The 15,132-nt window shown below is 42.5% G+C and overlaps 1 protein-coding gene across 7 annotated transcripts in view; it reads right to left on the bottom strand.

The window, feature by feature from the left end:
* The window catches only part of LOC137563885 (uncharacterized), a 348,893-nt gene that overhangs the window by 24,803 nt on the left and 308,958 nt on the right, over window positions 1-15,132 (bottom strand). For 6 of the 7 annotated variants that reach the window (XM_068276935.1, XM_068276936.1, XM_068276937.1 and 3 more), the window contains one exon: window positions 6,878-6,947. The exons of the other annotated variant lie outside the window; for it this stretch is intronic. In XM_068276935.1, coding sequence (XP_068133036.1) covers window positions 6,878-6,947 — 70 coding nt within the window. The remainder of the gene's footprint in view (window positions 1-6,877; window positions 6,948-15,132) is intronic. 7 annotated transcript variants of the gene reach the window in all.

Genomic DNA, 15,132 nt, shown 5'->3' with positions numbered 1-15,132 from the left:
GTTGATCCACATTCAGCCCCCGTGATTTCCGCAACCCGGCTAGGTAGTCCACAACACTGCATGTGCTGACCCAGCGTTGCACTTCCTCGTTTGCACTCCTGTGAGCATTCTGTGCATGGGCAGTTCATTTAGACTCATAACTGTGCATGCCCAGAATGCTCCAGGCAATGGGGGGGGGGACAATTGATGAGTCACGCTGCTGGGTTAGCCCACATGCCATAGCGTGCGACCCAGCCAATTGGGGAACTTTAATGTGGCTGACAGCGGACCAATGGACCCATTATATTCATCTATTCCCCATGCACTTGCTTTGCAAGCATTGGAATTTCACCTTACCACATATTCTTCTTTTGATTTTTTACTACAGTCTTTTTTACTCATGGCAATTGACTACCTTCTCACACACAATTTTTTCGTCTTTGATTCTCAGTTTTATCTCCAGAGATGCGGAGCTTCTATGGGGGCAAAGTTTCCCCCCTCCCTGGCCAACCTATACATGGGTTGGTGGGAGGAGCTCCGCATCTTTGGGGATGATAATCCTTTTGCCTCCCATATACAATGGTATGGCAGGTATATAGACGATTTGTTGTTAGTGTGGGAAGGTCCTCCTGATACTTTGGACTCATTTTTGAATTATCTAAATGACAATCGTTTACATTTAATATTCACAATGAATACTTATGCATCTTCGATTGATTACTTAGATCTCACTTTAATAGGTGATCCCGTGTTACAGGCAATCTCCACTTGCACTTTTCGGAAACCGACATCGGGTAACTCGACACTTTTAGCAAGTGCCTGTCACCCTAGACATACAATTAATGCTATACCAACTGGCGAATTTGTTAGAGCAATCCGTAACTGTTCCACCTTGGAGGGCGCAGATAGGGAGTGCAGTCTGATTGAGTCTAGGTTACGGCAGAGAGGTTACACTGACAGGCAATTAAAAAACAGTCGTAATAAGGTGGCCAAAAAAACTAGGACAGAATTTCTGGACAGTAATAAGGGCAGATGTAGACAAATAGAGAGGGGTACTGTTACTTTTGTAACAGAATACAGTTTAGAATATAAGAATATTGTTGATATCATTAAAAAATACCTTCCAGTCTTACACTCTGACCCTAAGTTGAAGCAGGTCCTTGACAGAGGGTGCCGCTTCTCATCCCGTAGGGCTCGTACTTTAGGGTCCCTTTTGTCCCCCAGTCTTTTTAGGTCCCCGGCCTCTATACGCACTCCGACTTGGTAAAATACAGTAGGATCTTATCCCTGTGGTTTCACCACATGTCACTACTGTAAGTGTCATCACAAAGGATCCTCCATTTTTTCATATACAACTAATAGGTCTTTTCCCATTCTACAGTACATCAATTGTGACACTAAACATACAATTTATGTAATTTCATGTACCAGTTCATTCAGTATGTGGGGTGCACCTCCCGCAATCTTTGAGCAAGGATAGGTGAACACTACTGCGCGACTAACTGGAACACTTTTAAAAAATCTGATGTTTCGAAACATTTTGAGAACTGTCACAATGGGAATATGACCACTTTTAAATACCAGGGAGTAGAAAGAGTGGTCTCTCCAATCAGGGGAGGCGACCATCAGAGGCTTCTCCTCAAACAGGAAGCCTTTTGGATTCACCGCATGGGTACCCGCTCCCCCGATGGCCTCAATACCCGGTGGGACATCAGATTAATATATGACTGTTAGGAAAGTTTTTCTTTCTCCTCTTTTCTTATTTGCCAGTCATCTTTCTCTTTATATTTACACTTTTTGTATGTAATTTTAACTTTTAGATGTTTTTTAACAATGTGGTTACATCTTTTGTATTTTCATAATCATGTGATATTTCAATCTAGTAATGTCTATTATAAGATGTATCATGTTCCTTTAAGAGGTTGCGGCCTTTCTCTGATGGAGTGGGTGTGAGTTTTCTCCCTCCCCTCTCCTTCAGCTATAAAGTCCCCGCCTCTTTTAGAATGTGTATGACTATGATTAAGGGCAGACTTTGAGCCCGATACGCGTTAGTCTTTTTGTGGCCTTGTCTGTGTCATTGTTTGTGGCTTTTTTCAATAAAGTATATCAGCTTTTACCACTTCACTAAGACTGCGGATCCTCCTTCCTTTGATGGGACCAATGGAGGGGTCTGGAAGAACACAGATGGACTTTCAAGACTACAGGGAGCTGGAGGAAGCCCTAAGGGAAAGCCAATTTTTTTCCGCTTGCCTCTAAATTCCTTTAACCTTTTCGGGACCGGCCACCTACCCCCCCTTAAGGACCAGGCATTTTGCGCAGGAAGGGGGTGCGCGCGTTTGGGGGGGTCAGGTGGCCGGTACCCGTCTGTGGCTGCCCGATTTGTGTCCCCCCCCCATGGTGGCAGGTGCCCTCCCTTCTGCCCGCAGCCTTCACTTACCTTCCAGGCTCCAGCGATGAGCCGCACGGGACCCTCTTCTCCGGCCGGCATCTCCGTTCTATCTGATGATCAGTTCCGGGTCGCGGCTTGATGGCGTCATCAAGCCGGGACCCGGCGCTGACGTAAGATGGAGCGGAGATGCCGGCCAGAGCGGAGGGGGGTGCCGATCGTCGCAGGAACAGCAGGGAGGTGAGTGGATGCTCTTCTTTCCCCCCCTGCCGCCGAGCTGTCAAACTGATCACTACGATCCGACGGCGATCGTAGTGATCACGTGATCAGCAGCCATACGCGATGGCTGCTGATCACTCGGGGGAGATGTCGGCTGTCATATGACAGCTTAATCTCCCCCTCCGGGTGCGTACGATCGCGTCGGGAGCGGAAACTGCGGGCCGGCGTAGATCCTGCGCCGCATCAGGCTAGAACAGCCACAAGTGCGGCGTAGGATCTCATAGAGGCGGTCCCGAAAAGGTTAAATAAAGGAGGTGATTATGCGGAGAAATAATCAGTAGATACAATCTAATTCACTTTATCTTCTAAGTTTTCTCCTAGGTGATATTTTCACATTATATACAAAATTCCTTTTAAAGCAGCAGGGACAGCCATACTACCCCAAGGAATAAAACACATATATAAGTAAATAACTACTTGTTCTACATACATAACAGATGTATTGTACTGTCCACATTTTGATTTCAGTGAATTCTATATAGTAAATAAAGAGAATTCTGTTTCAGGGTTTGCCATCTTAATTCCCTCTGACTGAAGCCAATACTGATGTAATTTCCTCCCTTACTTTTTTCACTCCTAGAAACTGCACTGTCATAGCTAGCTTGCTTTAAAAACACACGTGAGCACAGCAAGGATTAGATTTCAGCAGCTCAATAAACAGCCCTCAGCCAATCAGTGAGGAGCAGAAATGTGGGAGGGGTGATGACAAGCTTCCTAACCATCGGTAATAGAACAAATAGAGCCAGGCAGACTGAGTTAAGATTTAGTCAAGCAGAAACATATCTGAATTGTGGTGGCTGACAAGGAAGAAAATACTTAGTACCCTTTTCACCTACTTTTTGGTAGGTTTTCTGTTTCAAGAGGTTTTAATTGAAAATTTTGTTGGATTTAAACAAGAGAAATACCACCAACAAATCTATGTAAATTGCATAAAATACACAATAACATCAGTGCTTTAGGTACAGAAGAACGTTACTAGAACCTAACGTTATGGATTGTCGCCATTATATATCCATTATAACCTGATGTAGCACAAACTAAAAGAGCACTTTTTCGTTTCTCTCTTCCTTTTGTGTCTTGGAATTTGTTACACATTTATTCATATTAATTTTGTCACTCTGATTACCAATTCTGTATTTTGTAACCAATTCTGTATTTCATATATTGGTGTATACCATTGTCTGTATTATTTTGTACCACATGTTTGTTTCCTACTTTGTACAGAGCCACGGAATAGGTTGATGCTTTATAAATCAATAGTAATAATTTTCATTGTTGAAAAATAAATAAATCAATAATAATAATAATTACAAAGTGCAAAGGGATTTTTTAAACAGAAGATGAAAAATAATGCGTACAACGATATATGCCGCCTGTCATTTTGGCGCAGAGTGAGCTGAATGACAGCTCAGCCTGTTGCTGCACAAATACCAAATGGCATTAATTACTATTCCCGTAGCAACTTGGAGGGAAGAAGTAATAAGAGACGGGACAAGATCCTCCAGCAACCAAGGCTGAGACATCAAAGTGCGCCCCTCCATCCCTCCCACCCCAGCCATCACACACTGACTGCTATTAGAGTAAAAGATGCCCCAGGGCCCCCCAACCCTCCCAACACCTTATTCTCTACTTATCTATCATGCAGTCACTGCCCTGTATCCCCTTTCCTTATTTCTCTCTGCTTCAAACACAATAGGGGAATGATAGCTGAGTGAGTTGTGCACCCCTCCTACACTGCGCCCTGAGGCTGGAGCCTCTCTCGCCTCTGCCTCGTCCCGACCCTGGAAGTAATTCGGGGTCCGTCGATCGTCAGCACCCATATTACACTGCTGCTTGGCCATAGACATAATAACATTAGGTCTATGGCGCGACTCAGGTCAGGCGCAGTGCGGGGAACAGCGCGCACTAAAATGACCTGCTTTGAAAATTATCTCCTAGGAAAACAAGAAGAAAAAGTGAATTGGATCGGGCCCTGTTTGTGTAAAGAAGAACAAATACAATGTTTTCTTATGTTTATTCAGTGATTTACATCTTTATTGGACTTTATTGTATTATTATCATTTTACTAAACATAATTTTAAAAACAGCAGCATAAGTGTAATTTATAATATACAGAGTCCTGGGGGAGTAGACAAGCATAATGTGAAAATACAGAAAATGGCTTAATCAATTGTTCCTATTTAAGTATCTATATATATAATAGACTAAGTGCCTCAACCTTCAAACAAGAAGAAGAAGTACTTTGCATGAGAAAATTTATGCGTGATCAAACACCAAGTTTAAGGCCTCTTTTCCACGGACTGTTGAGCTGTGTGCTCAGCAAGCAGTTACCAGGCAGCAGTGAGCAGATACCAGGCAGCAACAAGCAGTTACCAGGCAGCAGTGAGCAGATACCAGGCAGCAGTGAGCAGATACCAGGCAGCAGTGAGCAGATACCAGGCAGCAACGAGCAGTTACCAGGCAGCAACGAGCAGTTACCAGGCAGCAACGAGCAGTTACCAGGCAGCAACGAGTAGTTACCAGGCAGCAACGAGCAGTTACCAGGCAGCAACAAGCAGTTACCAGGCAGCAACAAGCAGTTACCAGGCAGCATCAAGCAGTTACCAGGCAGCAACAAGCAGTTACCAGGCAGCAACAAGCAGTTACCAGGCAGCAGCAAGCAGTTACCAGGCAGCAGCAAGCAGTTGTGAGAGTTTGAGAGCCATTTCACTGCCTATTCACAGTCCATGGAAAAGAGGCCTTACCCTAGCAAGTCTGACATTGCAAATCTGGCCTAATTGGATATTCATGAGGCAATGCTCATGCAAATGCATGCACAAACCAATACCACAAAGCAGTCACCCTGCTACATGCTACATTAGCACTATCCGGCTTAGTGCACACCAGAGCGGTTCGGCAGCGTTTTGCGATCCACTTGCGGCTGCGGATACGCTTGGGTAATGTATTTCAATGGGCTGGTGCACACCAGAGCGGGAGGCGTTTTGCTGAAACGCATACTCCCGAGGTGAGGCATTTTTTTGGGATTTCGGATGCGTTTCTGCCTCAATGTTAAGTATAGGAAAAACGCAAACCGCTCTGAAAAACGGCAGTTCAGAGCGGTTTTGCAGGCGTTTTTGTTACAGAAGCTGTTCAGTAACAGCTTTACTGTAACAATATATGAAATCTACTACACCAAAAACGCTTTACAAAACCGCAAAATGCTAGGTGAAATGCTACAGAAAAATAAGAAAAAGCGTTTCAAAATCTGCTAGCATTTTGCGGATCTGCTAGCAGTTTTTGGTGTGCTCCAGGCCTCCAGGAGCGCCACGGGGAGGATTCCGAATGCCCCCTTTTTATACAACTGGGGGGACCGCAGGGTCCTAGGCTCTCCCACTGCCTGGAAACCACAGCGGCACCCCGGAGGGGGAGGCTGGGTGGCGTGGACGACCCCCCCCCCCCCCAAGTTTGGCCAGCGCCGGGGAGAGCCGTCTGCACCCACCTCCCAATATTAAAAACAGGCACTTACCTTAACGTCCATTGCGTTCTGCTACATGCGCATTAATTTGGGGGCACCACATGAGAAAGGAGAGAAGCATGGGTCACCCCGAGCTTTAGAGCTCAGGGCTGGCTCACATACAGCACTCCAGAGGGGGGGGGGGGGGGGGGGGGAGGACAGGCGCACTCACTCCAGGGTTCACACCACCGGAGCAAGCCATCCACCACCTGCCTCCAAAGGATACAAACTGCACAAAATGCTTTCCATGAGAAAATTAATGCGCATGAAGCAGAACCCAATGGATGTTAAGGTAAGTGGCTGTTTTTAATATTAGGAGGTGGGTGCGGACGGCTCTTCCCAGCGCTGGCCACGCTTGGGGGGGGGCGGCTGCGCCACCCAGCCTCCCACTCCGGGGTGCCACTGTGGTTCCCAGGCAGTGAGAGAGCACTTTGCAGTATTGGTTTTTTGACCCTGCATAGTTTGGCATGCGAAAGCAAATGCATATTTGCATGAGCATTGCCTCATGAATAGCCAATTAGGCCGGATTTGCAAAGCCAGACTTGCTAGGGTTAAACTTGGTGTTTAAGCACGCATACATTTTCTCATGGAAAGCCTACTTCTTCTTGCTTCAAGGTTGAGGCACGTACTCTATTAGATAGATAGATGCGGCGTATGCTACGACGCGGGTTGGCTAGTTCACTATAATTTATTAGTACATATTGACAAATGTGCAGGTTCAATAGTTTAATGACACTTACCTTGGCTTTATACATCTTTAACTCCAAAGCTTTGAAGTCCACGTGGTCAATTAATGATCTCATGAAGGAGCTGGAAAATATTTGAATAAAAGGACAAAATAGTGAAACTTGCTTTTTTATGTACCTCCAAATGCTTTGTGTCTGTTAATTAAAGGGGAACTCTAGAAAGCCCCAAACAGTGCCCTCATAGAAATATCAGTTCTAGTCATCAGTCTTTGAAAACAGCTTATCGTTGCTTATGATATGCTTTGAAAGATTGCAGCAAACAGCATTTCTGCTACTGAAAACTAGGTGTCATGGAATGGGTTTAAATGGACATTCAGATTGTGGTGCATTTACATCCCCTTCTGTGTTAGCAGCGATAAGAAGGCACAGAACAGTTTCTATTGTGATTAAAGATAACAATATTGTCCCTACAGCTGTAATGCAAATAATCTGTATCGCCAGACCAATGTAAACAGGTGAGCCGGCCAGCCAGCAAGAGATTGTTTAAAATTGTGCAGCTGATAGCTTATAAAGGACAATAACATTTCCAAAAGGTATAAATTACAGATATTATTCCTATGGAAAGCTTAGTCTAATGATGCTCCATTGAGTTTGTGTTTAAAGTGTACCTGTAGGGAAAAAATGCCCAATTTAGATACTTATCTCAGTAAGGGAAGTCTTTGGATAATCCAGGGGCTTCTCCCTTCCCCTTCAGCACTGGGACCCCCCAAACCTCAACAACAAGGGCTTGTCAACGAAGCACGGCCCCACTGCGCAGGCACAGATGGCTAGCGCCTGCACAGATCTGGAGGAGAACGTGGAAAGCCTTTGGAGGACCCAGAGGCTTCCCTCTACCAAGGTAAGTATCTAACTTTTACTTCTGTTAAGGTCACAGGTTTCTTTAAATCAGCTGTCAGTAAAATAGTTTTGAGCATTTTAGTGTGAATTGTTGACTAAGCTACGCAGGTGCTTATGCCCAACTGATGCTGATCCTGGCCTGTCTGAGAACCTCATGTGTTGCCATCCTCTGCTTTATCTGGCTGCCTGCTGTGCTGTCGACCTCTCCCTGTCTGAGAACCCATCTTGTTGCCAATCTTTTGCCTGTCCCAGAGGGACTCCAATACTATAATACTGTCAATTTATGAAAGTGAAACTCTCCCTGCAGTGGCGTAACTAAGGAGCTTGGGGCCCCAGTGTGAGATTAACATGGGCCCCAAAAATGCTATTGATATAGAGCCCCAGAACCTACCAAGGAAAGTTTCAGTGTCAGAGAAGTGTAATTTAAGTAGGAAAACTGTTACCACTATGCAGGGCACATATAGAGGTGTTCATTACTAGCATAGCACCAATGCAAAGATGATAAGATGGATGAAGGAGGGCGTGGTCGCAACCTCTGCATCCCCTATTGCTATGCTGCTGACTGCTGACAAATCACCTGGTCATTTTTGGCTGGCAAATTCCAATGTGAAAATAAGCATAATTTTAAAGTTTACAGCCTATAAAAGTCTAATTACAGACTGTAATTTAATTTAAGCCTGGTTACAGACCAAATAAAAAAGTTATTTTCAATTATAATAATAATAATTTATAAAATTGAATATGAATCAATGACATATGTATTTTTAATGAAACGTTAAAGAGAGTCTAAAGCGGAATATTTTTCCTCCTTTTTTTGTGCTGCCATCTTCAGCATTAAATTCCAAGCTGATTCGCCACGTTCCTGCAGCAGAACGAGTTATTTATGCTTCTGAAATAGCCTAGCAAAGTTCCACCGCTTTGCAGGTCGCAGATTTTGCTGCCATGAAGAGGCAGAGCTATGCACAGTAGCTCTGCATCTTTTGCAGTCAATCTCCACTGATCTCCGCCTCTCCATGCCCCAGTTAAAGAAGACTGAGAGCGGCGGGAAGAGGCAGAGATTGACTTTAAAAGAGGTGGAGCTACTGTGCACAGCTCTGCCTCTTCCAGGAACCAAAATGCTGCGATCCTGGACAGTAGTAAAAATTCAGAATATGCGCTTAGGAAAATATACAATAAAATGTACAATACACAAGACGGTTCAGAAGATAAATTATATAAAAAAGAAAGCGCTCTCTGTCACAGGAAAGAAAGAGTTAACAGTCTCACAGATTGTAGACACTTTTATCCTATCTCCAGGCTCTGTCAAAGTTCAGCTGTTATCCAAAAGTTTTGCTCTTTAATTCAGGACATTCGCCTCAACATGTAAGAGAACAAATAAAAACGCAAAAATAGCGTATCACTGTGTCATGAGATAATCCCGTCACCTCTAAGAAAATGCCTGTGGAATTCTTTATTTTGATCACCCTTCCAATCACCAGTGCATCGACACTCCCCCCTAAGTGTCCGCACTCACCCTGTTAACCTCCTGTATCTCTGGAGGCAGGATTAATAGTGTGTGGGGGTTGGAAACAATCACTGTTGTTTTCCTCTCTCTCAAAGACTTCAAACCACGCTGTAACTAAAATAGCCTAACATAGCATAATTCTGTATGTTTATTTAAAAGATAATACAATTAATTGCACTAACAAGCAAGCGTGGGTCAAGAGCATAAAGCAATTACAATCCTGGTCCCCGGGAGACCACTCTTTAAGCTGAAATCGATTCACAATCTGTTTGCAGTAAAGGCGGCCATACGATCCCTCTCTGATCAGATTCCATCAGAGAGGGATCTATCTGTTGGTCGAATCTGATGGCAAATCGACCAGTGTATGGCCACCTTAATGAGCACGTCTTAATTGCAGCAGTTAAGGAATGGATTTGCACTTTTCTTAACTGTAGTGTAGCTCTAGAAATCCACGCTAAACTGCCGCTATTACATAGGCTTTGGGAAGTTTCTTACTATCATGCAGAACTGTTCTTCTGCTGGTTAGAACAGTTTTAGAAGAAAAAACTGTCGGTAATGCGTTGATCAATCTCCCCCAATGTGTTTAGGAAGGATAGAACAGGGAAAAGAGGTGGAGGAGTTTGTCTCTTTGTTAAGAACTCTTTTACAGCTGTCTTAAACAATGAGATAGATGAAGATTGCGAAGATGTGGAGTCCATTTAGGTAAATATTCATGGTGGAAAGAAAGGTTGCTAATTGCTTATTGGGGTATGCTACAGGCCACCACATATTCATGAAGCTGCAGAACTGCAATTACTGCAGCAGACTAAAAAAGCAGCAAGTAAAAATGAGGTCATAGTTATGGGTGACTTCAACTTTCCAGACATTGACTGGAGTGTTGAGGCTGCAAATACTCCACCAAAAAGTTAGACCAGGCCTCACTTGCCAGTATCAAAAAACTTTATTGTGAACAACCAACCATAGATATGTACAAAATCACTATAATAAAACCATTAAAACACTGCTAGAGCTTCAGAGGTAGTACAGCATGCCCCCACTTTCATACCCACTCCATGCATACATGCATACCATTCAGACAACAGGAATTTATTGCATGTGCTTGTAGTAACTTATCAGAGCTCTGATTTTAGCTGCAATTGCTAATTGACCACTATTTGGCACCTCCAGACTTGATTACTCAGCAGTGAAAACAACAGGCACTAGATTGTGTCATCGGTCCTATATAAATACTAAATAATAATAATAATAATAATAATAACGTACTGGGAGAACACTGAAGGGAAATGGAAAGCTTTTAAACTTATTCTCAATCAATATTGTAGTAGGTGTACCCTTATGGAAACAAAACATCTAGGAATAAAAAAAAGGCCTCTATGGATGAATAGAAAGGTTAGAGAAAAAATTAAGGGGAAAAAGAATGCCTATAAGGTCCTAAAACAGGAGGGGACCGAGGCTGCATTAAGCAATTATAAGGAGTGCAATAAAAGTTGTAAAAAATAAATTAGGCTGGCAAAGATTAAAGCTGAAAATCAAATCGCTAGGTATATCAAATCTAACCCAAAGAAGTTTTACAAGTACATCAACTCTAAAAAAAGAAAGGTTGACTGTATTGGACTCCTAAAGGATGAGGGTGGGAACTCAGTGGTGGATGACCAAGGTAAGGCAGAGTTATTAAATGCTTTCTTTGCTTCTGTCTTCACAAGGGAAACATCACTGCTGCAAATTACAGATGCAGAAGAATCTTAATATTCCAATTGCAAAAATAAATACTTAACGCAGGAAGAAGTGAAAGCAAGACTAAATAAATTAAAAATAGAAAAGGCACTAGGCCCGGATGGCATGCATCCTCGGGTTCTACGGGAATTAAGTTCAGTTATAGATAAACTCCTTTATCTTATGTTTTGTGACTCTCTTTCAACTGGCAGAGTCCCAGTGGATTGGCATACAGCCCAAGTTTTCCCATTATTTAAGAAGGGCAAAAAATCAGATCCAGGAAATTATAGACCTGTAAGCTTAACATCAGTTGTTTGCAAACTATTTGAGGGGTTACTAAGAGATACTATACATGAGTTCATAGTAGAAAATAATCTTATTTCTCAGCATCAGCATGGGTTTACTAAAGACAGGTCCTGTTTGACTAACATGCTCAGCTTTTATGAGGTAGTGAACGCTAATGTGGATATTGGGAATGCTGTAGATGTGATATACTTGGACTTTGCAAAGGCCTTCAACACTGTTCCCCACAAAAGTCTTGTGCAAAAGTTGAGGATGCAAGGACTGGGGAAGAGTCTGTGTGCATGGATAGGGAACTGGCTAATGGACAGAAAACAAAGATGTGTGGTCAATGGATCATACTCAAAATGGGTGACTGTTAGCAGTGGGGTCCCACATGGGTCTGTACTGGGTCCAGTGCTCTTCAATTTATTTATTAATGACCTAGTAGATGCAGTAGAAAGCAATGTTGCTATTTTTGTAGATGATACAAAATTGTGCAAAATCATCAACTCTCAGGAAGATAGTGACATATTGCAACAGAAACGGGATAGGATGGCTATATGGGCACATAAAAGGCAGATGAAATTCAATTTTGAAAAATGTAAAGTCATGCATTTTGGTCGTACCAATGGTCTAGCACCATCCAAAGTAAATGGGATACAGTTGGGGACATCAAACTTGGAGAAGGACTTAGGAGTACTCATCGACACCAAGTTAAATAATCATATTCAATGCCAAGCCGCTGCAGCTAAAGCTAATAAAATTTTGGGATGCATTAAAAGGGAAGTAAAAACTCGAGATGCTAGCATAATATTGCCCCTGTTTAACTTTCTAGTAAGGCCACATCTGGAATATGGAATTCAGTTCTGGGCACCACATTACAGGAAAGATATTGCAGTTTTAGAGCAGGTGCAGAGACGAGCAACAAAATTGATGCATGAGATGGAAGGTCTCACCAAGAAAGGCTAGATAAACTGGGTTTATTTAGTCTAGAAAAAAGATGCCTTAGAGGGGATCTAATTAACATGTACAAATACATTAGAGGGCAACATAAAAGCTTGGCGGATGAGCTTTTTGTCCCTAGGCCTTCTCAAAGGAATAGAGGACATGATACGCGCATGGAGGAAAAACGTTTTAGCTATTTATTTAGGAAAGGGTTCTTTACAGTAAGAGTGATTAAGATATGGAATGCATTGCCACAGTAAGTAGTTATGGAAAATTCTATACCTGCATTTAAAGGGGGCTTAGATGCTTTCCTTTGCGTTGAAAGACATCCATGGCTACAATTACTAGGTAATGCCCAGTGATGTTGATCCAGGGATTTTATCTGATTGCCATCTGGAGTCGGGAAGGAATTTTTTCCCTTTTGGGGCTAATTGGACCATGCCTTGTAAGGGTTTTTTGCCTTCCTCTAGATCGACAGGGATATGTGAGGGAGCAGGCTGGTGTTGTACTTTGTTTTCTGGTTGAACTCGATGGACGTATGTCTTATTTCAACCCAAATAACTATGTAACTATGTAACTATGAACTGGTTAGTGAGTGAATGTGTTTTCTGAATCAGAGCAGGATCATCCACAAGATAACTAAGGCAAGTGCCAGGGGCCTAGTGGGCATCAATGGGAATTTTCACTGACCATTCTCCCACCTCAACTTACCAAAAAGACTATAGGAGTAAGAAAAGGCTAGTACCTTGCCTTGGGCCCATTTCATCTTAATCCTTTCTGCTCTGAATAAGAGCACATAATCAGATATCACTCATAGGCAGCATGTTTAATGAACATGGGTTATTGACATGTTATCAGGAAGAGAGGTGATAGTTGGAAAGTGATCATTTCTTTCTATGTGGATTCCTTCTCGTTTCCAGTTACCCATAAATGCTGCACTTATTTTAACATCCAACTACATATAATAAAATGTGCAACTTAGCTGATAGCATTTTTCGGATTTGCAATTACATATTTGCTCCTAGACATTCATGTATGCTTTTTCTAGCAATTCTGCACAATAATACAGCCTTTTATACATGTTCAGTGTTCTGCAAGTACATCACAGCACATATTATTTTTATTTGATATATTATTTAATTTGGAAAGTGTATTTTAAATGATTAATAACCCTTTTAGTTTTCAGAATAATGGTTTTATTATAAGAGATCTTTATAACAAAGAATTCACTGATAAACTGAGACTTGCCAGATACACAACAGTGTAAGAAAAATTATAGCAGTGTGTGTCAGAAATGAGCAATGCTGATTAACTGCTTCCTTAATTTTAGATTTACGCTGATGGCAACTTTGATAGGCTCGTGCCTCACTGTCTGCTACTCTTAACAGAAAGATGGATTATTCTAACCATAAGAAACATTCTTATTATGAGGATAAAATAATTAGAAGAGGCGGAGTGCAGGCTGCGTGTCTGTCTCTTCTTGGCCTGACAGCAGCGTCTGACAGAGATCTGCCTATTTTTTGTCTTTGCCTTGAAGAAAGAATGTACAAATGAGTTATAACTTATAACTGCTGAGGGTTTAGTCACGGAAATCCTCGACCACTGAACACATTCAACCTGATTTACTATTGTGGCTGGATTGTGTACTGGTTAAGGGCTCTGCCTCTGACACAGGAAACCTGGGTTAAAATATTGGTTCTTCCTGTTCAGTAAGCCAGCACCTATTTAGTAAGCAGTCCTTGGGCAAGACTCCATAACACTGCTACTTCCTACTGAGCGCGCTCTAATGGTTTCAGCCCAAGCATTTTGAGTTTTCCAGGAGAAAAGCGCAATACAAATGTTACTTGTCTTGTCAAGCGACGGCAGATCAGCTTCGTGTGCCTGTAGCACCTACAAACATGCAGCCACATGTCTTGTTGTCTCCATTGCATTGAACAGAGGAAAGTGCATGCAAAGGCATGTTTCCTTGCTTGTTGCTGGGTTGCATTGCTTGGGCTACAGGTGGACCTTCATAACTCAAAAGAGAAGTGTGACCATGCATGATGATGCCTGGCAAGTGGCAAATCATTTTTAAACAGGATTTTTAAAATACGACTATGTATAAAAGTTGGAATTATTTAAAAAAAAAAAGTAAATAAAACAAAAAGCATAGTTCCTTTTATCCACCATGCTAGTTTGGTGGGCAGAAGAAAATACTCAGTGGGTAAGTCTTTCCCCGCTGACCATTACTAATTTGTTTGGCTTTTAAAGAGGAGCTGTCAGCCATACAATCTCAGAAGAAATAAATACTTGCTCTATTTACATAACATATGTATTGCACTGTCCTGTCCACGTTGTGATTTTAGTGATTTTTCTATAGTAAAAAAAGTGAAAATCCTTCTTAGGATTTTCCATCTTGACTCTGTCTATCTTGAAGCCAATCCTGACATAACGTCCTCCCTTATGCTGGGAATTCAGGGGTCAATTCTGACGCTCGATTCTGCGCCCGATCATTTTACCTGCTCGACTCTTATCTTCCACTTGTTTTGTTTTTCTTATCTTTTTTCAATTCACTTCAATGATGAATCGAGCTGCAAAACGTTCAACGGTGATCGGACATGTCGGAAATTATCTATTGAGCCATCTTAATGGCTCAAAATCGAGCCGTGTATTCCCAGCATTACTCTTTCTGTGTTTGCATTGGCTGCCCTCCTCCCAGTCTTCAGACAATCCCTCCCAGCTCTGCAATAGAAAGTGCATTGTCATTGTGTGACTCTGCAGCTTCTCAGCATGAGAAATATTGGCCAATCAGATAGGAACAGAGGTTTGGGAGGAGAGAACGGGAGGGAAAGAGGCTTCAGCCAATCAGGCTGCATTAGTTAAGTCTGAGGGGAAAGTAAAGAAGAAAAAAGAGAAACCCAGCAAGCCCTGCAACTCCCTTTGTGCGGCAGATGTACCAAATAAGAGCCAGGGAAACTGAAGAATGATC

This window comes from Hyperolius riggenbachi, chromosome 3 (genome assembly GCF_040937935.1).
Source record: "Hyperolius riggenbachi isolate aHypRig1 chromosome 3, aHypRig1.pri, whole genome shotgun sequence".
Classification (NCBI taxonomy): Eukaryota; Metazoa; Chordata; class Amphibia; order Anura; family Hyperoliidae; genus Hyperolius; species Hyperolius riggenbachi.
Note: the sequence above shows the minus strand (reverse complement) of the source record. Positions and strands in the feature narration are given on the sequence as shown.